Source organism: Nannospalax galili, unplaced genomic scaffold (assembly GCF_000622305.1).
Source record: "Nannospalax galili isolate Female #2095 unplaced genomic scaffold, S.galili_v1.0 scaffold305, whole genome shotgun sequence".
Lineage (NCBI taxonomy): Eukaryota > Metazoa > Chordata > Mammalia > Rodentia > Spalacidae > Nannospalax > Nannospalax galili.
This window is the reverse complement of record NW_008356258.1, coordinates 3,555,517-3,575,642: the sequence shown is the minus strand read 5'-3', so window position 1 is coordinate 3,575,642 and position 20,126 is coordinate 3,555,517. Positions and strand designations below refer to the sequence as shown.

Sequence of the window (20,126 nt, the reverse complement as noted above, 5' to 3'; positions counted from 1 at the left end):
ATCCTTAAATATATTCATCTTCAACAAATATGTAGAAAAGTATTTAATTTCTCCATTGCATACATTATTCAAAAACTTATTCCTGGTAATAACAGTGACCACCTGCTCACACAGATGCTCACAAGGCTGGGGATACCACAACTTCTCAGGACACTCAGCCAATCTGATCTGATAGCACCAGACCATCCTGGTCAGTTTCTGTTAAGCAACCCTTGAGCCTCAGCCTCCACTGAGGGATAGGGGTGGAGGTGATCCTAGAAGTTGATCCAGGAGCATACATGGGTCTAGACCCTCGGAGATGGAAAAGTCATTGGAGACCATCAAGGAAGCCATACCCCACTTCAGTGTTCCGGGAGACAGACACTTAGGGAGAAGTGACTTTCCACAAGCATCAAGGCACAGCAGGGACTGAGACCCTGGGGACCTTCCAAGGGCTTACTCCTTCACAGTCCACAAATCCATAGATCATGACCTCTTTTATCCATTTCCCACCCACCTGCATGTCTTGTGTTTGGGACAGTGACTGGTCAGAATCTTCCTAAGAATCTTGAGCAGCCCAGACACATCTGCTCAGGGCTGCTTTTACGAGGTGTGTGGTCAGGGCCTTCCTTCTTCCACAGTGCCGTTCGCAATCTCAGCTCTGCTGGCTTGCAGCAGCTCAGCTTCCAGCTACAGGAGGAAAAGCAACAACTCTCCCAAGGGAAGCCATAACACCATCGCAGATTCACCACAAATGCAGACATTTACCCCTACACCCACCTGCAGTGTCTGATCTAAAGTGATATTTCATGTACTAAGTTATACAAAGTAAAGAAGGGGGCTCTTTTTTTTTGGTCTTTTTGAGACAGGGTCTCCCTGTAGCCCCAGCTGGCCTGGAACTATGTAGACCAGGCTGGTCTTGAACCCACAGAGATCCACTTGCCTCTGCCTCCCAAGTGCTGGGATTAAAGGTGTGCGCCACCATACCCGGTCAAGAATGGGGCTTTTTAAAAAAGCAAAAACGTTTCAAGATTTTTTCCATGTCCCGGGTTTGAGAAGAAGTGACAAAATGGGCAGTGGGTAGTAATTCAGCTTTCTTTTGAATGAAACCTGATTTCCTTCCCAAATTTTCTGAGACTAGTTTTAGTTTGTTTGTTTGTTTAAAATAAAAAATAGGGGCTGGAAAGATGGCTCAGTGGTTAAGAGCACTGGCTGTTCTTCCAGAAGATCTGGGTTTGAATCTCAGCACCCACATGGTGGTTAACAACCCTTCATAATTCCAGTTCCAGGAGATCCGATGCCCTCTTCTGACCTCTGCAGGCATTGAACAACATGGGTACACTTACATATATGCAGGCAATACATTCATACACATAAAATAAAAAAAAATTTAAATGGTTTAAAATAAAAAATAAAAACCCTAGCTTTTAAAAAGCATTGTACCAAGGAAGAGACGTCAACATTAAAAAGTTGTTACTGAAGCCTGGTGTGGCAGCCACACCTGCTATCCCCAAGAGGCTAGTCTAAGGTACATAGTTAAGACTCGGCCTTAGGACAGGAGGATTGATTGCAAATAAGAGGCTAGCCTAAAGTACACAGTTAAGACTCAGTCTCAAAAAGCAAAAAGTATCACTGGGGGTGGGGAGAGCTGGGGATTGGGCACTAGGCCACATCTGAAAAGGAGGGCTACATAGGGAAGAAGGAAGCCCAACACTCAGAACAGTACGTTTCCTCCTTTTCCCAGAGTGAACACAGTGAGTGACTATCACTCAGTTGCATAACAGATACACAAATGGGGAGGTTGAATGGGAAAGATGTGCTCAGCTGAGCGGCCTCTGGTATCTCACCACTAAAACATGCCACTTCAGATTGGGTAAAAATCCACTACTCTCCATGGTAGGCCCTATCTGCAAGGGTCATTTCGCTACACCTGTGGGGCCCCCTGAACACACAGCAGACTTTTGCCCACCCAAGTCTGACATCCTTCCAATTCACATAAAATCTTCATCCAGAGTCATTCAAGGAGAAATGAACAAGCCAGAAAGTCCTCAAGGAGATTGATCCAACTTGCAGACACCCAGAGGCTTGGGAGGAGCTACTGCTGGCTTTGGAAGGTGAGTGGGTAGATAGAACCCAGATAGTGGAGGGAAGGAGAGCCACGGAAGGTGCAAATATCTTCATATGAAAGATAATGTTTCCCCCTGGGAAGCATTTCACTCTGCAAAAGGTGCCAACTAAAACATCATTTTATTTTTACAGTATTAAAAAATAAGTCTTTGATATATAAAAACTGGCCAGAAATTTTTTTTTCACTTGTTACATAAGAACGTCATCTTAAATGTCCAGTCTATCATGGGACATTTGTCTCAGGGGCAGGAGTTAGGGTTAGGGTCCTGAGTGTGAGGGTAGAGGTGCTGGGGCTGGGCACAATGGTTAGTGCTCTCAAACCCAATTTTGCAGCAGAAGTTTGCATAGCAGGCTGCAGACCACAGACCTCCAGATTGTACCTTTAGTGACTTGACCGTTAGCAGGTGGTACCAGTGGGTTGCTTGGTGTGTAACAAGACATTAAGGATTGGCCTCATGTCCTCACCCCAGCAGTCAGTGGGGCCATCAGAATCCATGAATGCAGTGACACAGATAGGCCCGATTATTTCCGAAGGGGGTGGAGGATCCTCCCAAGCGTGCCCTGTCCTGAATCCTTCAATTTGAAGGAGGCCCTTTCCGTAGCCCCTCTGCCCTTCAGCGGGGCCTCCATGTTGGCAATGGAACCCTCAGCAGAATCGGGACACTTCTTGGGGGCTCGGGCGCTGCTGGCCCGCTTCAGGGTGCCACTGTCCTTGGAGGTAGCATCCTCAGGGCTACCCTTGACCCTGAGGTGCTTCTGGGAGACTGTCCTGGTGATGCCAGGGGTTCTGGCCACAGGCAGAGCATCTGTTCGCATGCACCGAGATGAGGAGGCCACTGTGTTTCGGGCAAAGCTTGGGATAGGGAGTGGAACTCGAGGGGTGCTGGGGGCCCGCAGGGCTTTAGGCTCTTCCTCCGGGCTCTCGGAGTCCTGGGAAGTGGAGGGGCAGACCTTGTTTTCCTCGGGCTTCTGTTTGGGGATGTTTCTGAGAGGCTTGGCGCTGGGTTTCCTGAGCGAAGGCCTAAGCTGCAGTGGAGGCTCCTTCCCCGACCGCCCACTGACACTTCCACTCCCGCGGGGCAGCCTGGGTTCCTCAGTCACAGGTCCACCCACATGGGGCCTCTTGGGTGATGTGTCCAAGGTCCCCCGCACCGAGCTCCTTCGTGACAGGGGTGTGTCTGTACTGCCCGGGGTCTCCCGAGGGAAACCCCTGGATGGTGGCTCTGGCCTCTTCCAGCCTCCTGCCCCCCTACTGGACTTAGAGATGGGTACCACCTTGCGCATGTGCTGATTCTCTGACGAGGTCAAGGTCCGCACTGGTTTGGGTGCTGCCCCGTGGCTGCGCCGGACACTGATGGGCTTTGAGGCCCCCAGAGACGCCTCTTTGAGGGAGTTTCTTTTCGGTGCCACAGCGTCCTTCCCTCTGCTGGCTCTGTCCCTAGGAAGGCCACCCTGGCAGCTGAATTCACTCTTCCCTAATGGGGGAGCAGGCATCTCCCCAGGGGGGCTGGAAGCAGGGTTGGAGGAGACCTGGCTGCCACCTGCCTCTCCAGTCCCAGAGGACATTGATTCATCCCCTTCCCTCTCTATCTCTCGCTCTTCCCTTCCAGGTCTGGAGTCAGTTCCTTCTGAGCAGTCCAGAGTCAGTGAGCAGTCAGTGGTATCTGAGACATAAAACAGAGGCCCAGCATCCTTGTTTTCAATGTCAGTGACACCCAAAGACAGTAGAGCCCTGCTGCTGGGATCATCAGGAGCAGCCCCGTCTCCCTCCCCTGCAGGGCTGAGACCCTCCTGAGGACTTGTGCTCACAGGTGTTAGGCTGTCACTGCCAGTACCAAAGGATAAGGGGCCCTTATCCCCTGGAGACTGCAGCTCTGTGGGGCAGAAGTCATTCAGGGTCTGCTGGGATGCCTCCTCCATGCCCTTTGGACTCTGAAGGTCAAACTGGGCCAGCCCTGTCACCAATTCATGTTCCCTAATGCCCAGAGTCAATGGTGAGAGTGGCACATTGGGCATGGGACCCAAGCCCACAGGTTCACTGTTCCTCTTTCGGAGGATGCTCATTGCTCCCCGACCAGTCCGAGGCAAGATGGAAGCGGGTTCCTCCAGGGTGGGTTTTGGAAGCTGGCTCTGCCAAGCAGGGTGAGGGGCTTTCTCCCCATTCTTTGAAGCCTGTGGTTCATGTGCAAAGTTGTGGTCATGATCCCTTTGTTCTCCAGGCTCCATCCAGGCAATGGTGGGCCGGGGCTGCCGGGGGCTGCTCCGAGGCAAGCTGTTGAACTTGTTGGTATCCTCAGGACTGCTGGTGGTACTCTCCAAGAAGGTCAGTAGCTCCCGGTCAGCAGAGATGCCCAGGGAGAGGCGGGAGCGACGGGTGTTGGGAGGCCGGTAGGAGGGACTGGTGGGCCTGGGGTGCAGGAAAGAGGGCAGGTCTTCTGTGCCCTTCTTGGCCAGCAGCTCTACGTCATTCTCACTGCTGCTCCTGCCAAAGCCCCCCAGCTCCCCAGCCGCCCAGGAACGCCGCTTCTCCTCCAGCTCCTTCAGCCGCTGCAGTTGCCTCAGCTCATGTACCTCCCGGTCATGGTTGTCCTAATGGAGAGTGGAGAGAAGCCAGCATGAGACATGGAGGGCCCATGTGCAATTCCAGGGCCACCTACCGTGAGAGTTAATGATAGGTGCTAGTGTGGACAGCTCTATATCCTGTCCCATACAGAGGGACTGCATTTTCCTGCACTTGTGCATGTGTATAGGGAGGAGAGGTATCCCAAAGCAACTTAGGGATGTGACTAAAGGGCACACTAGGCCTGACTCCAACAATCTGTCTGCAGTTCTCATCTGATCCCTCAGCCCAACTTCTAGCTTCCAGTGTGGGCCGATTCCACGTACATGCAGTCTCAACTCCAATGAAAGCAACAAACAATGGTAGAGAAGAAAGTACTACAGATGCTAAAAGAGTACATCCCAAATTGTACATTTGCTGAATGGACACACACACACACACACACACACACTCATATGCAGTACATTCATATGCAACACATTGTACTTAATGACTTGAGTACACAATGTACCCCCAAAGACACTAAGAGATGACTTTAACTGTGTTCTCTGACTCTTCTCTGGTCAAAAATGAACGCCACCAATGCTCTGGTGGCTCTGTCTGCTGCTACAAAGGAGAAGACTCTGCCCCGCATGCCCAGGCCTGTTCCTATGGTCAAAGAAGAAGAAGAGGCCAGGTGTGGTAGCGCACGCCTTTGATCCTATCACTTAGGAGGGAGGCAGGCACAGGTGAATCTCTGTGAGATCAAGGCCAGCCTGATATACCTGGCAAGTCCCAGGCCAGCTGGGGCTATAGGAAGACTTAAAAAAAAAAAAAAAAAAAAAAAAAAAAAAAGAGGACGAGCAACAGCGTGCTTTACAATCCTTCAACCTTCTATCTGCTAGAGAGCAACAGCCTTCCCAATGACACAGAATCCAAACATGCACACAAAGCACACTTCACCTGCCTGTGTGATTTCATATGCTGTCACCCCTCAGTATATGTAGGGGATTTGTTCCTAGCTCTTTCTTAGATTCTAAAATCTGAGGATCCTCAATCCCTTGTTCAAAATGGCATAGAATTTTCATATAGCCTTATGTATCCTTTAAATCATCTCTAAATTTCTTATAATTAATGCAATGAAAGAGCCAGGGATGTATTGTTTAGGGAACGACAAAAAATATCTGTATATATTCAGCATACATACAATTCTTAAAAACTACTTTTAATTTGTGGCTAGTTGAATCTGCAGGATTCTGTGGATATGGAGAGATGACTGAACTTGTGTTGTAATTATAAGTTTCTTTGGGTTGTGAGACCCATGTAATCATGTAGTTACATGGATGCCTCAACCCAAATCTGTTATTGTTAGCAATTTTTATTTGAGAATCAATTTCCTCCTCCAATGAGCTTTCCTTTCCAAGTTTCTGTGAGGCTCTGCTTGGGGAGTCTTGGCTCCTCCTGCAACTCTAGCTTCCCCAGGGACCCCCAAGATTCTCAGGTCTTCTCCTTTTAAGCCTACGCATGGTGGCGGTGGCCTGGCTCTCATGAGAACTGGGTTGAGAGCATCCCACAGGTGGCCTCCCAGGCCTGCAGCATCCAGATGGGGAGTGAGGGCCTCAGAGAGAGCTAGTTTGGCCTCTGCTAGTCTCTGCGGTCTCCCACAGCTGAGCTCACTGCTTGGACAGAGGAATGTTAATGTGGCTGCAGGCTCAGCTTCCTCCTCTTAGAAGGAGAAAGGAGTGGTTGGGAACTCAAAGGAATTTTGGGCTTGGAAGAAATGTAACCAATCCTTCCATGAAACCCAGCTATGGACAAGTCTGCATTCAAAACAGCAAGAATGAAAGCCTTTGAGTTCAGTCTCACACCAAAAATAAGTAAGTAGGCAAACAAGCACAGGAGGCAGAGGCAGGCGGATCTCTGTGAGTTCAAGGCCAAGCTGGTCTACAAAGTGAGTTCCAGGACAGCTGGGGCTACAGGGAGACCCTGTCTCAAAAAGGCCCCCCAAAAAAAGAAAAAAAAAATACAGTCGACAGCCAGGTATGGTGGTACATTCCTTTAGTCCCAGCATTTGGGAGACAGAGGCAGGTGAATCCCTGTGAGATCGAGGAAGGGTTTCAGGTCAGCCGAGGCTGTAGGGAGACCCTATCTCAAAAAACAAACAAAAAATCCAAACAAACACAGTCAACAAATGAAGCGGGAGCATATGGTTCCTCACTGTCACCTGAAAGGATAAGGTGCTACTTTATTTTTAGTTGACAGATAAAGCTTTGCTAAGCCCAGCAACCCAGAAAGGTCTCTGGCTTTGGAATTCAACTCAAGAGATAACTGCAATGGATGGCTGAGGGGTCAGAAAGCATGACCGCTGTACCGAGTATGGCAACAGGCTCCTCAGCATGAGGGAATCATGAGGCCACACTGAGCAAGGACAACACAGTCCCCAAACTGCTGATGCCACAGCATTGTGTGGCACTAGAAACAGGTGAAGAGTAAGGCCCCTTTTCAAGAAGATTACAGCCTCCATAGAGGCTGACATTCCCTCTGGGGGAGGGGCTGAGCAAAAAGTTCAAATATGCAGGAGACTTCAAAGTCTCATCATAAGCCATGTCTGCTAGCAAAATGCTTCTAGAGTATTCTGTGTATTTCATGAGCAGCAAAGGCCAGAGGCTACCACCTCCCATTCATCCCTGCAGAGAGTCTCGTGTGCCACCAGATGCTCCTGAAACCCAAATCTGATGACCATCTTTCCGCTACGGGCAGAGGACTGGGTCCACAAGCAGAAAAATGAAAATCCCAGGGACAGACAACAGGGTGGTGCCTCCAGCCATACCTTAACTGCTTTGTTGAATCTGGTACAGAAGTCTCTAAATATCTGAAAGCATTCATCCAGTTTCATGGTTTCTTTGTCTTCACAGAAAAAATCTATAAGGGTGTGGGCCTCGCCCTGCAGCTCCTGTTTCCAGAGCTTCAGCTCCGCCAGCTTTTCCACAGCAAACTACAGAAAAACAAACAGGGACACGTGGTAAACAGGGTCAGCTGAGGTGGCATGGCACTTTGGCTACTGCCCAGGGAAGACACGTTGCCAGGGTTCGATTTCAGGTCTCTGGAAAGGGAAGGTTTATGGAAAGGCTCCTGTACTCAGAGCTGAAAGGAAAATGAGTCAACCCAAACCAAACCTCAGCAAAACAAGGTGACCCCCTGCCACAAAATGAACTGAAGAAGTAAGGAGTTGTGGGGACACTTGTAATCCCAGCACTTAGAAGGTGGAGGCAGAAGAGTCAGGAGTTCAAAGCCATCTGGGTTACATATCAAGACCCTATTGATACATAAATAAAAAATAAATGGATGAATAGATGGACAGACAGATGGACAGACAGATAAATTTAAACACTTTAACGTTCCAAACATCACTAACGAAACATTCACCTTTAAGGCCACTAGAAAAATTCTCATGGAATACAACTGGTTTCATTAAGAAATTCTCCTGCTATATATGTTTTTTTTTCTCTCTCTCTTAAAGCAGGTTTTTCCAGCAGTCAGTAGTTTACTGTAGGGTCCAAGAAGTTAACTTACCCTGACAAACTGCCTGTAATCCTGTTAAGAGGGGTCTATACTTAATCCCGAATAGACTCTATCTAGTCACTGTCCCTATTCACCACAACGGGAGTCTGGGGTGCTGCCTGAGTTCACTGGGAAGCTCTGGGAATAGCCCATGCTTGTACCCCACATGTAATTAGCAGTTCTGGGGTATATCAGAATGCCTCAAGAGATTCAAGTGGGTCCCATTCCAATTCCTACTTTACTGCTTAATTTTCCCTAGTTCCTCTGGGATATGTCAGTCTGCAAGGCCTCCACACAGCCCAGTGCCCTCTCAATGAAGTGGTGGGGATGACAGAAGGTTGTTTGTCCCCAGTAAGTTCCCAAGCCATCTAGAATGGGATCTGAGAAATCACAGGAAGAGTTTCCTGACATGGGTTAGCAATGATCTCTGAGCTATAATGAGGAGGCGATGTGGGACAGGAAGGACTCTCTCACAGCCCCTGAGGAGGCTGAATATTTGAATCACACTGAAGTCTTTCACTGCTGTCAAGACTAGGGAATAAGGCTAATACAAAGAAGGAACGCAGGAAGCGTACCTCTTCATGAAGTCACATGTATGTTTGTATTTTAAGAAGGCTTACATTTGAACAAGTTCTTTGAGAGTGAGGGGCTGAGTCTAAGGTGTGGGAAAGTAACAGACTGCCCACCTTGGAGGAGGGAACTGCTGCCTGTGCACACTTGGCCAACTATAGATCCTAAAGAGAAATTCCTTTCAGCTTCACCACTTTCCAACCACTTTCCCCCTGAAAAGGCCTTTGCTTAAAACAAATACATTACAGAGGTAGTAGGAAACCAAAATTATTCAGGAACGTGAATACCTGGGAGAACAACCATCTGAGTCAGTAGCCCAAGGCAGTGAGTGTCTTCTCGCGGTATTTTGCTTTATGGACAGAAGGGTATTCAACAGAAGAATAAATCTTTGCTTGACATTCTGCAGGGCAAAAGATGGAGCCTGACCAAGAACAGCTCAGTTCAGGAAAGCAAGGCTCCTGAGGAGAATCTGCACAAGGACACACAGCTCTACTGTCTATCCCTTATCTGTGGACCTGTAGAGATGGATGGAACACCAGGAAGGAAAAGCTAACAGAAACCAAGTTGGCCCTTAGCACCTGGGACGATGAAACACTCTGAACTCAGACCTGAAAAACAACCACGGCAGAGTGGTAGAGTTTTATAATTCCATAGCATCCAGCACAAAAACAAGGCTGGGCTGCCAAGGAGCATGACAAGATTACAGCTGCGGTATGAGCTACAGCTGTCATCCAGCTTGCCTGACGTGGACCAAAGCCCGAGGCCACTAGGCCTCACCCACATGTGGGTCAAAGTAACGAAATAAAGCTGCAAAAGGTATTTCTGTCCTCTTTCTGTTCAAAAACCTTGCATGGGGCTGTTAGTACAGTTCAACAGAAGTACTTGCCTAGCTTGTATGAGGTCCTAGGTTCCAATCGCATTACAGAAACAAACAAACACAGCCACCAAACAAAGGAAAAATCTACAAGCCTTGAACAGCTAGGTTAGGTCAGTGTTGCTCATAGCAAGAGGTGTCACATTTTAGACTGGTATTCAGAGCCCTGGAGCCTGATCCTAACCTACTTTCAGAAACTTTATCTCACTATTTAAGAAGTTAAATTTGCCAGACATAATGGAGCATGCCTTCAATCCCAGCACTGGGAGGCAGAGGCAGGAGGACCTCTGTGAGATCAAGGCCAGCCTATTATACATAGCAAGTTCCAGGTCAGCTGGGGCTACCAGGAGACCCTGTCTCAAAAAGAAAAAAACAAAAAAAAAACAAGCAAACAACAACAACCAACCAACCAACCAACAAAAGGACTGCTAGGGTGGGGCTATAGCTTAGAGGTATAGTCCTGGTCTCCTGTACTGTAGGTTCCATCCTCAACAATGTCAAAACATACAAACACACATTACTAAGAGAAACGCTTAAAGAGCTAAAAACAAGTGTGCCTTGGAAAAGCAGTAGAGAAGTGAGCAGAAGGCAATCCAGTCTTCATCATAAACCTTATCTATTGAGGTTTTGGTATAAGATTGAGGGTTGAGGTAAACGGAGGTCAGTTGCAGAGTGTGTGTGTTTAGCGTGTACAAAGTCATGGGTTCATCCTCAGCACTACTCAAACAAAAAGATTTAGTATAACAAATGAATACTTAAAAAGTTGGGAGAAGGAAACAGGCAGAACTTCAGCCTTGATGTGTGATGCTTCTTATTCCTGGATTTCAGAATTTTGTTTTATGCACCTGACCATGCTCACTCCTGTTCTGTGTTTCCGTGGTGATGATAAGTACATTGCTGTCACACTGTGAGAGGGAGTAGAGCCCTTGACTAGCATGCATGAGGCCCTGGGTTCCATACCCTCCAAAAAGAAGAGTGCACTTGAAAGGAGAAATGAAGAATTAAGTATACTTGAAAACAAATATAACACATGTTAAACAACAAACTCAAAGCTGAGCCAGATAACACCAAGGTTTTGCTGATAGGAACTAAACTTCATATTATCTCCAACTAGCCCTACTAGGGAGTGAAGGCCTTAATACTTCGGCGTCATGAAGAGCTGTTCCTGCCCAGTGCCATGGGTAGCCCTGCCATACCCCAGGGGTCTCAGCACCAACTACACTCTCTCACATTAGACTGGAAACAGGGGGTGGATGGTGCCACCTTTTTTTAAATAAGGAAGATAAAAGAAGTACGTCAGACTGTGATTAGTGAGTCACGGTGAGCTGTCACAAACATGTCCACTGTGCTGTTTTTTTTGTTGATGTTATTCAGAGTGGCTCCTGACACGCCCTGTGGGCTGATGTATTTGGATGCTGATGGGCACTGTAGCCCTGTGTGTTCTACTGTTCTCGACAGAAATCAGGTCTTCTATGGAAACAAGCGAAGGTGGATCAGCCTAAATCTTCCAGTGGCAGGATGAGGTCTGTGGAACTCTCTCTTGCTGTCGAAAAGTAGGAAGGCTAAGAACTAAACCTCAAGTTGCCAGGCAGACTCCAAGGGCAAGTGCCCTGAGCTGCACTTCACTTCAGGAAAGTGTGACCACACAGCAGAGCAGGTCAGCAGAATTCCTGTCTCTAAGCAAATCCTGTGTAGATCACCATCACCATCTTCTGCAAAAAGGACTGTGCAACACAAAGGTACTCGAACTAACTTGGGAGAAAAGTTTCACTGGACACCTGCTGCCTCCACAACTGGGCCTGGGAAAATAGGCAGGCCTGTTGAGGCTGCTGGATGATAAGAAGGACTGACCTGAAGGAAATCTTCCATCTGCTGACACAGCTCCTGGTCCCGCTGGATGTTTTCCTGCAGTGATTTTGTCCTGACAAACAGTGAGTGCAACTCTGCCTCTGTGTTATCCAGAGATAATCTGAAGAAGGAAAAAAGAGTGGGCAGCTGGCACCAAGACACCCCGTGTCATGTGGCTATGTCAAACAAGACCCCTCTTTGGCTGATCCTGGAGCAGAAGGGGAACCACTATGATCACATTTATGCACTCCTGTTTATATGAGTTGTCACCTGTTTTTTTAAACATGCACTGATTCAAGCAGAGCAGGCCGCCACAGTGTTCTTGCAAGTGAGATAACGCAAACAGGCCTGAGGAAGTTTTCCATATACAAGGTCTGAGCCTTTATGCAACATGCATCAGAACTAAACTTCAGCAAGACTCTGGGGGTTGATGCCTTCCTTGAGTTAGGAAGCTCTAACTCACACGGGTTGGCAAGGCAATAGAGCTAACATTTCTTGATACTCAGGGCCTCACTGGCTTCCTCTTGTATGACACAAGCAGCCAAAAGCAAGCTCTCTGTATACTCTGCCAGTAGCTCTGTAGATAAATGGCTGGATTGATTGCAATGCTTTTGTACATCCAATCAAAACTAGCAGGATGGGTTTTGTCACTCAGTGAAATGAACCAGTGAAACTGAAAATCCAGGAGAACTTTGTAAGTTCAGATGCATTCATGCTTCCATTGTCAATTCTAGTTTCTGTTTGTGCAAAAAAGTGTTTTACCTTTATGAGTCAATGGAGCCCACCTGAGGTCTAATTTTATTTCACTTGTGTATTTCATTCAATTTCAGATAAACAAACCTTACTGCAGGGCAGTTTCTTAAGACAATAACATTTAACCAAAGTTATCCACTGATGACCAGAAATGCCAAGTCAAAAATGTAATGGTAGTTTTTCCTTATATATCTCTTAGTAATATTTCTATAGTATTAGTAGTTGAAGTAAAAATAGTCCATTATGAATTTCTTTTAGGAATTCAAAAGCAAAACAGTTTATGTCTTATGAGGTGTCTGTTCTTTCTTGGAGCACAATCTGGAAACTTGTAAACATGAATTATATAGTGTTTAATCTGTACACTGATAATCCTCCTGTCAGAAAGACATATAATCTGTGGCTAGATGTCAATAACAGTCAGATAATATCCAATGACAGGGTTATTCACTGTGGCTTATTTGCTTATATGCAGAGGGCTCATGGCTGCCATAGCTGGCTACAGTCACTCACATAGTAAGTATATGATACAGCCAGCCCTGGTGGCACACACTTGTAGCACTAGCTACTCAAGAAGCTGCAGCAAGAGGATCTTTTCAGTCCAGGGATTCCAGACCAGCCTCGGCAACACAGTAAGACCCATTTTTTAAAAATGTGATATTAATCTGGTTGATACAAGCAGCAGTGAGCTGAGCCAGATCATCAGGGGCAACTGTGGCTCTTTCTTCCCAACTCTGCATCAAACAGTCCCATGTTAGCAGTCAGAAATCGTCGGGGGTAGCCTTATTTATGGCATGGACATCATCAATGAATGTGAAAAAAAAAATCAAGACATTTTTCTTGAAAAACTATTTGCAGTATTTACTATATGTTGCATGGACATGTGATTATAAGTTGAAAAACACAGAATTGAAACAGCACACACAGCTACATGAAAACATGCACATATACTAGATTTAGAAGCAAATTAGAGTGATGTAATTAGAGCTTTATGCTTGGTAGATACTTTCCCTATAAAGCTGAGTGACTAATTTAAAAATCAAGTCTTTTCATGGGCCTTGGTATGCTTCCAAACTCTTTTAATGCAATAGAAAATAAATGTACCATGCTTCATCCCACAAAGAAATGGTGATGTATAGCCCTGAACGTTTGATTGATATAAACCAACTCCCAAAGTAATAAGCTGTGCTGCTTCGATCTTTGGGGTGTGGGAGGGATCTGAAGCTGTTAATCCCTGTTTTTTAATACTGAGTGGTATTCATCAGAATAGACTAATTTTGAACTTTCAGTTCAAAAATAATGATGAATTTTTCAAATTTTTCAAATTCCCAAGGTGTATACACACTTGTGTCGAGCAAATGAAAAGAAGGCCTGAACATTCAACAAGAGGAAAACTTTTTAGAGTTCTGACTTGAATCCAAGAGCTTTAACTACTCAGCCATTTTCACGGGAAGATAGTTAGAGAGGCTGAGGTTTCAAGATGCACTTTCCAGCTTCTGTGCTCACCTCGCTGTCTCCTGCACGTGATGCAACTTTTCAGAAAAGTTCAGGAGGATGGCATCTTGTTTCTGGGCTTCCTGAAACAAAAATAGAATTTTCTCTTATTGGATGGATAAAACTAGAAGGAAATCGTTCCTTTAGGGCTTAAAGGAGCCTTAAAAATATTGCCTGTTTTTCAACTTATTATACTCAAAGCAATTCCCTGAGACACAAGCTCTGATATTCTTAGTAAGATTTACCAGAACTTCCCTACTCTCCAGACACGTTTAACTTCCCAGAGCAAATGATCACCACATGAAATTCAACTCAGGAGCATTGAAGCTCAGTGGAATGAGGGAGTGGCTTAGCTCACCCATTGTTTCCAAGAGAACCCAATATACCCTGCCTGAATACCACCCATCCCTGCAAGTGTGCCCTTAGATGAATGAGTGAGATGCCTTCAGCTGTTAAACCAGTTTGCACACTGACTTTAATCAGAGGCACACAAGCCTACAAGGTAGCTGGATTCTTTAGCTATGTGGAAGCTGACAGAAGAATAGATGGGAGGGAACCTTTACTGACCAAGGGCCTTTACCTTTACCTTCCCACAGGGCCAGGGTCCCAAGCCACCTAGAGCCAATGCACACATGGATCAGAAAGTGCTCCTTCAGAAAGTGTCTCAGGCTAGATAAGGAAACACTTTCTTATTTTTAATGCCTTGAGCACTTATTTTCAACCAAGTACTTGAGGTCTGGGGGTTGCCAGGGAGTTGGTGGTGACTCAGTGGTAGAATGCTTGCCTAGCATGGTAATGGCCTGGGTTCCACCCCCAGATTCCAAAGAAACCATTGATAGAGCCAGACTCCAAATCCCACAACAGCAGAAGGCACTCCGATGCACAGTTCCCAAAGAAACTGTCACCATTCTGGCCCATCTCACATCAAAAAGTTTCAATTCCTAAGTCTTCTACTCTCTGTCCTTATAGTGGTCACCTGTCCAGCTTGCACCAAATGGACAGATGCCACCAAGATGTCCCCTCAGTCCAGCTCTGCCTCTCCTCTGCCCAGCCTTCATCATGCCTTATTTTCCTAAACAAAAAAAAACCTTCTCATGCCATTATGCCATGCACAAACTTCTCTGGCTTCCCACAGCTAAAGCATGAAATCGAAATCGACACTTCTGACATTTGTCCCTCCCTACCGGGACAGGTTTCCCCAGCTTCCCTGTCTCCTTCACCCACTCCCCTCCAGAGGATGAAACTGGGGATCTGCAAAGCTTCTGCAAACAGAAGCTTCTTGGAACCCACCTTGTCCTTTCCTAAACCAGATGCCATCTCATGTCTGGGAAAGACTGCACTGTCTCCAGTGGAGACTCACATACATTCACCCTCTCTCTGTTAACTGTGTCTTCCTACCTGGGCTACAAAATGCAGAAGGTTCATCCCAGGTTTGTTTGCTTTTGTGTCTGCCAATTTGAGCAAAGAAGACAGTTTAAATCCTACTGCATTCCCAGCATACCCTCCCTAAAGAAGACAAGAAGAAAAATGCATTAAGCCTTTATATAGACAATGAAGAGGCAGATATGCTTTTAAACTGCTTTGGGATCTTACTTACTGCATTCATGATGTTCCCAGCCTGGAGCACCAAGTGTAATATTGAATGTAGCTCCTCACATGCCATCAGCTCTGTCAAAAGGAACACACCACTATGCCTTAGAGAAGCCTCCTGCCTCACAAGCAGAGAAGTTAGCTACTACATCCAAGTTCAAGTGGGTCTGAAGTAATCTCTGGCCCTAAACTTTAGAAGCAGACTAAAGAAACAAAGAAGTACATTTTACATATACCAAATACACTTTCTGCTGATAGGCAGTCAGTGCCTCAGTGTTTACCTGGGGATCAAATAGGGAGGGTGGTTAAATATCAAAAAAGTTCACTAACAACAATTTTTAAGTACTGGAAAACCCAAAAACCTGAGAAAAAAGACAGTACAAGGTGCTGTGGAAACTGACTTCTCCTTGGCAGTTAGTTCTTTAACATTCCCTTTATAGACCATGAAAATCAACAAGCAACATTTTGCTTAGCTAATGAGTTATGAAAAGGTAACAAATAAACAGGCTGAGATGGCATGTAAATAACTTGCAAACCTCCAACCCTCAGGTCCCCAGAACACAGGGCATCTTTCCATTTTATTCAAAACTACACATTTCATTTGTATTGGCTGAAGGCTATAAAAATGAACTTACTGTGATATATGGTAAGTTCTTTATTAACACAAAATTTCTTGTGCATTTCCATAAAGAAACACAGTTAAAATTTTTAAGATACTTGCAAAGCTAAGAAGAATACTTGATTATTTAAATTACAGTAGGGATAATTAAATGCAGCCTATGATATTTTAGGTTAATATTGTCCAGTACGTTTGGTATTACTTTCAAAACATTGCCTTTGGATCAGTGCCTGTATTTTGTTATCTAACAAGGCCAGTTTGGGAAGGTTACTCAGATAAGAACCGTTTCCTCCATGCCCACAAATTTATATTGCTCAATATGAAAACAAGTTCTCTCATCGCCATTTGAACAGGAAAACAATCCTTCTACAGCTGCCACAGTAGCCTTGGAATGGGAAGAATTAAGAGGCCTCCCTCCATATTGGGAGAAGAAAAGTTCATTTTCACCCTCAGTGTCTGTTCAGATGTGAAGAAAATGTGGTGGGCTGAAGGGAAACTTGTCTCTCACCACAGGCTAGAGTAACTAAACACGAAAATCAAATAGGAATAGACAGTTCTATAACAATAGCTAGAAAGTGACTGGAGAAAACCACGCTGACACTGGTGATGCTGTAGAGCTGAGGGTTGGAGGGTGGGACCTGCCTGGGCCTAAAGAGGGGAGCCTGAGGCAGATGCATGACTGCCGTCTGCCTTCTTTGGATCCAAAAAACATCAGGAACAAAGAACCCCCAGCCCCAGGGAATGAGCCATGACCACAACTCTGAGAGGAGGCTGCTGGCCAGTGGCTCAGTGTTGTTTTAAGAAGTGAAAATGACCAACTGTGCCCCTCCCAAAGTTAAATGGCCCTGTGGATACTGGCGCGGAGAGGAGAGCACACACTTAGAGGAGAAACCACAGAATGGATGCCTCAGGACCCTGGCAGGAGAGTTACACTGTTGAGGCCTGGAGACGAGGTCTGCTTTTAGAAGGTCAGTCCCAACCAATAGAGACCAGAGAAGGGAAGGCATACAGATGTCCCAGGGGGCAGGCTTTGTGCATACACATACCACACACAAAATACACCATGCCACACTGACCCTCATCAGTCCTCCTCATACTACATACCAAATGCCACAGACACACACCACACATGGCATAAACCCACTATACAGCATGTACAATACACACTATATACCATAGTAGCCACACACTACACCACCACACATATACAATATACCATACAAAATATACACCATACACACTGTATACAATATCACACACCACATAAATTATATACCATTTACCACACATACCACATTCCATAGCATGCGTGTGCACACAGACACACACAGACACACACACACTACATAATGTACAGACCACACCACACCCATACACACAACACACAAAGTTAACCAAGCTGAGGAGCAAGATCAAGCCGAGACCTGCAAGGTTTACTCTGAAGCCGGAGATGAAGGAAACTTTATTCATGGAAAGAAAATATGCAAACTAATGTTCATTATTTTAAATGCATCCCTACAAACATCTCATTTCCCTCTTTAGGCTATCTAAAAATGGGACTTTCCATTTCTAATTTCACCTGAAACTTTTTAAGATAAACTGCTACCAAAAGTGGCAAAAACAGATTCTTTGGAGGACTGTGTATTCAGTTACCTTTTGCAGCAGTTCTTAAAATCGTTATGTCTGTGTATAGAGAAGAGCATGAAGGTAAAAATTCCTTCTTTAGCACCATGGCTTCAATCCGAAGTGAATAGCTAAAAATAAATAAACGGATAAAATTAAAAAGCAAAACCATAGCATCAATGTTAGCTTAAAAACCTCACGCCACAAAGAATCAATCAGGGACTGGGATCCTTACTTTGGCACCTGAATTAAGCAGTGCAGAAAGGAATCTGCCAGGGAGAGTTTGGACACATCACCACTAAACGTTTTTAACTTCTTTACCTAGAAGACAGAAAAAAAGGAGAAGAAGGAGGAAAAAGAATCATTAAAATTTAAGATTACCTTAAATTTCATCTTACTATGCTAAAAAAATAAAATTTCAGTGCTAAATACAAATTAACAAAAGTGTAGAGCTAAGAAAAAGACAGAAAAGGAAATCCACACCTACAACTTGGCTTTGGAAGTATGTATTTATTTATTTTACATGTATGTGTGTATTGCCTGCATGTAGGTAAGCACACCCGTGTCATGCAGTGCCTGTGGAGGTCAGAAGAGGCTGTCAGATCCCCTGGGACTGAGTTACAGACAGTTGTTAGCTGCCATGTGGGTGCTGGGATTCAAACCTGGGTCTTCTGCAAGAACAACCAGTGTTCTTAGCCACTGAGCCATCTCTCCAGCCCCCTACAACTTTGTTTTAGTTTTTTGTAGTGCTGCTGATAAACCCAGGGCCCTGAGTGTGCCAGTCAAGCACTCCACCACAGAGTTCCAGCCCCAACTCCACGGCTCTGTCACTATGACCCTTGTTGACAGAGAACCAGCTGGAGCGCTTGGCAGGACAGAGGAGACTTTCTAAATTTTAAAGAGACACTGATGCCCCTCCAAGCGGAGAGAATGTGAATGGCCAGCAAGGACAAAGACGATGGAGACAACCTGGGGCCCAGGTCCTTTCCCCTCAGGAAAACACAGGTTAAACTGTCTCCAGCTTAAGCTATCTTCTAGCCCTTGCTTCATGGTTTTCTATAAAGTCCAAGACAGCCACAAGCACAAGAAGGTAGGGTGAGATAAAAATCAGGTTTCTTCTCTCTCCAGTTTGGCCAAACTGTTATCCTTTACCAATTTCCGTTTCCTAATATCCTTTGGAACAAGGCAGCAAGTTATGGGCCGCCTTGCTTTTTTTTTTTTTTCTTCCATACAGGGTTCTGGGTTTTTAGCCCAGGCTGGCTTCAAACTTGTGATTTTCCTGCCCCAGCCTCCCAAATGCTTGGATCATGAGACCTGGCTACTACTTTGGTTTTTGTTTTGTTTTATTTTGAGTCAGGGTCTTACTATGTAGCCCCATCTGACTTGGAACTCACTATATAAACCTGGCTGGTGTGGAACTCACAGAGATCCACCTACCTCTGCCTCCTGAGTCCTGGGATTAAAGGCATGCACCACCAAGCCTGGCTACTACTTTGTGTTTGAAAAGAAAAATTAAACTCTCAGATTTGAAAGAGAAAAGCCAATGTATATAGAGACATACAGCTCACAGCATATGAGAGAGTTGGAGTCACCAGAATTGTTAGAATGTTATTCAAGGGACACAGGTAGAAAGGATCAGTTCCAAGTATAGAAGTTGTCTGATAAGTAGTAACTCAGGAGCAAGATCACTGGAGAAGCAAGATGTGTCTGGACAGTCATTACAACATGGTCCTTTGTGTTGTAAATGGAAAAAAGTATTACTTGAGGTATTTTGGCTGTAAAATATTTAGACTAGATGAAGTTGAACACAGATCTCCTTTTTGCGATCCAGTTTCACTTCACATGTTATAACTTAGATGAAGAGACAAATGTATTTTTTTTTAGTGGGGCTAGAGCCCAGGGCTTGGGCATGGGAAACAATTGCTCTAGTACTGACTCATATCCCCAGCTTGGACTGTAGTATCCTGAGGTGAGCACAGTCTGGCTCTTCAGCAGGTAGTAAAAAGGGACAAAACAAAACAAAACAAAACAAAACAAAACAAAACAAAACAATTTTTTCAAGTAAAAAACTGATATCGTCTCCAACCTGCAGGCCTCTCTCTGGGGTAAGTCCATCATGCCCTCTTTACCCTTGACTCCCCCAGCCTCATTCACCCTCCCATCTCCGCCCCCTGTCTCTCCTCCTAGCCTGGGTCCTGTCCCATTCCTTGTCTTGCCCCCCAGACACCTGGGGAACCACCACTGCTTTCTGATCCTTTGCATCTAGACGAACCCAGTTCCTTCTCGGGTCCCCAGAGGCGCTCTGGGCCTGGGCCCACCCTCACCTCCCTCTACTTCCCTGGTCTGCAGTACCTGCCAGCCTCTTTCCTGCATCCCGGGGCTGACCTTTCCTCTTCCTGATCCTTTGCATCCAGACCAACCCAGCTCTCAGTGCAGTTCTCAGGAGCCCTTGGGGCCACTTCCCACCCCCATCTTCCTTTGCTTCTCTGGGTGGCACAGCCACCAGCTGCCCTAGACCAGCATCTTTCCTGGGCCCAGTTCCCAGGCCAGTC

General features: G+C 45.8%; 1 protein-coding gene across 5 annotated transcripts in view; it reads right to left on the bottom strand.

The window, feature by feature from the left end:
• Positions 1-2,214: 2,214 nt before the first annotated feature.
• Positions 2,215-20,126, bottom strand: part of Fhdc1 (FH2 domain containing 1) — a 49,395-nt gene continuing 31,483 nt past the window's right edge. For all 5 annotated transcript variants that reach the window (XM_008854265.3, XM_029556765.1, XM_029556764.1 and 2 more), the window contains exons 5-12: positions 17,810-17,895; positions 17,605-17,705; positions 15,340-15,410; positions 15,141-15,248; positions 13,755-13,825; positions 11,502-11,619; positions 7,476-7,640; positions 2,215-4,695 (exon numbers count right to left, since the gene is read on the bottom strand). In XM_008854265.3, coding sequence (XP_008852487.1) covers positions 2,629-4,695; positions 7,476-7,640; positions 11,502-11,619; positions 13,755-13,825; positions 15,141-15,248; positions 15,340-15,410; positions 17,605-17,705; positions 17,810-17,895 — 2,787 coding nt within the window. In that variant the 3' untranslated portion in view covers positions 2,215-2,628. The remainder of the gene's footprint in view (positions 4,696-7,475; positions 7,641-11,501; positions 11,620-13,754; positions 13,826-15,140; positions 15,249-15,339; positions 15,411-17,604; positions 17,706-17,809; positions 17,896-20,126) is intronic.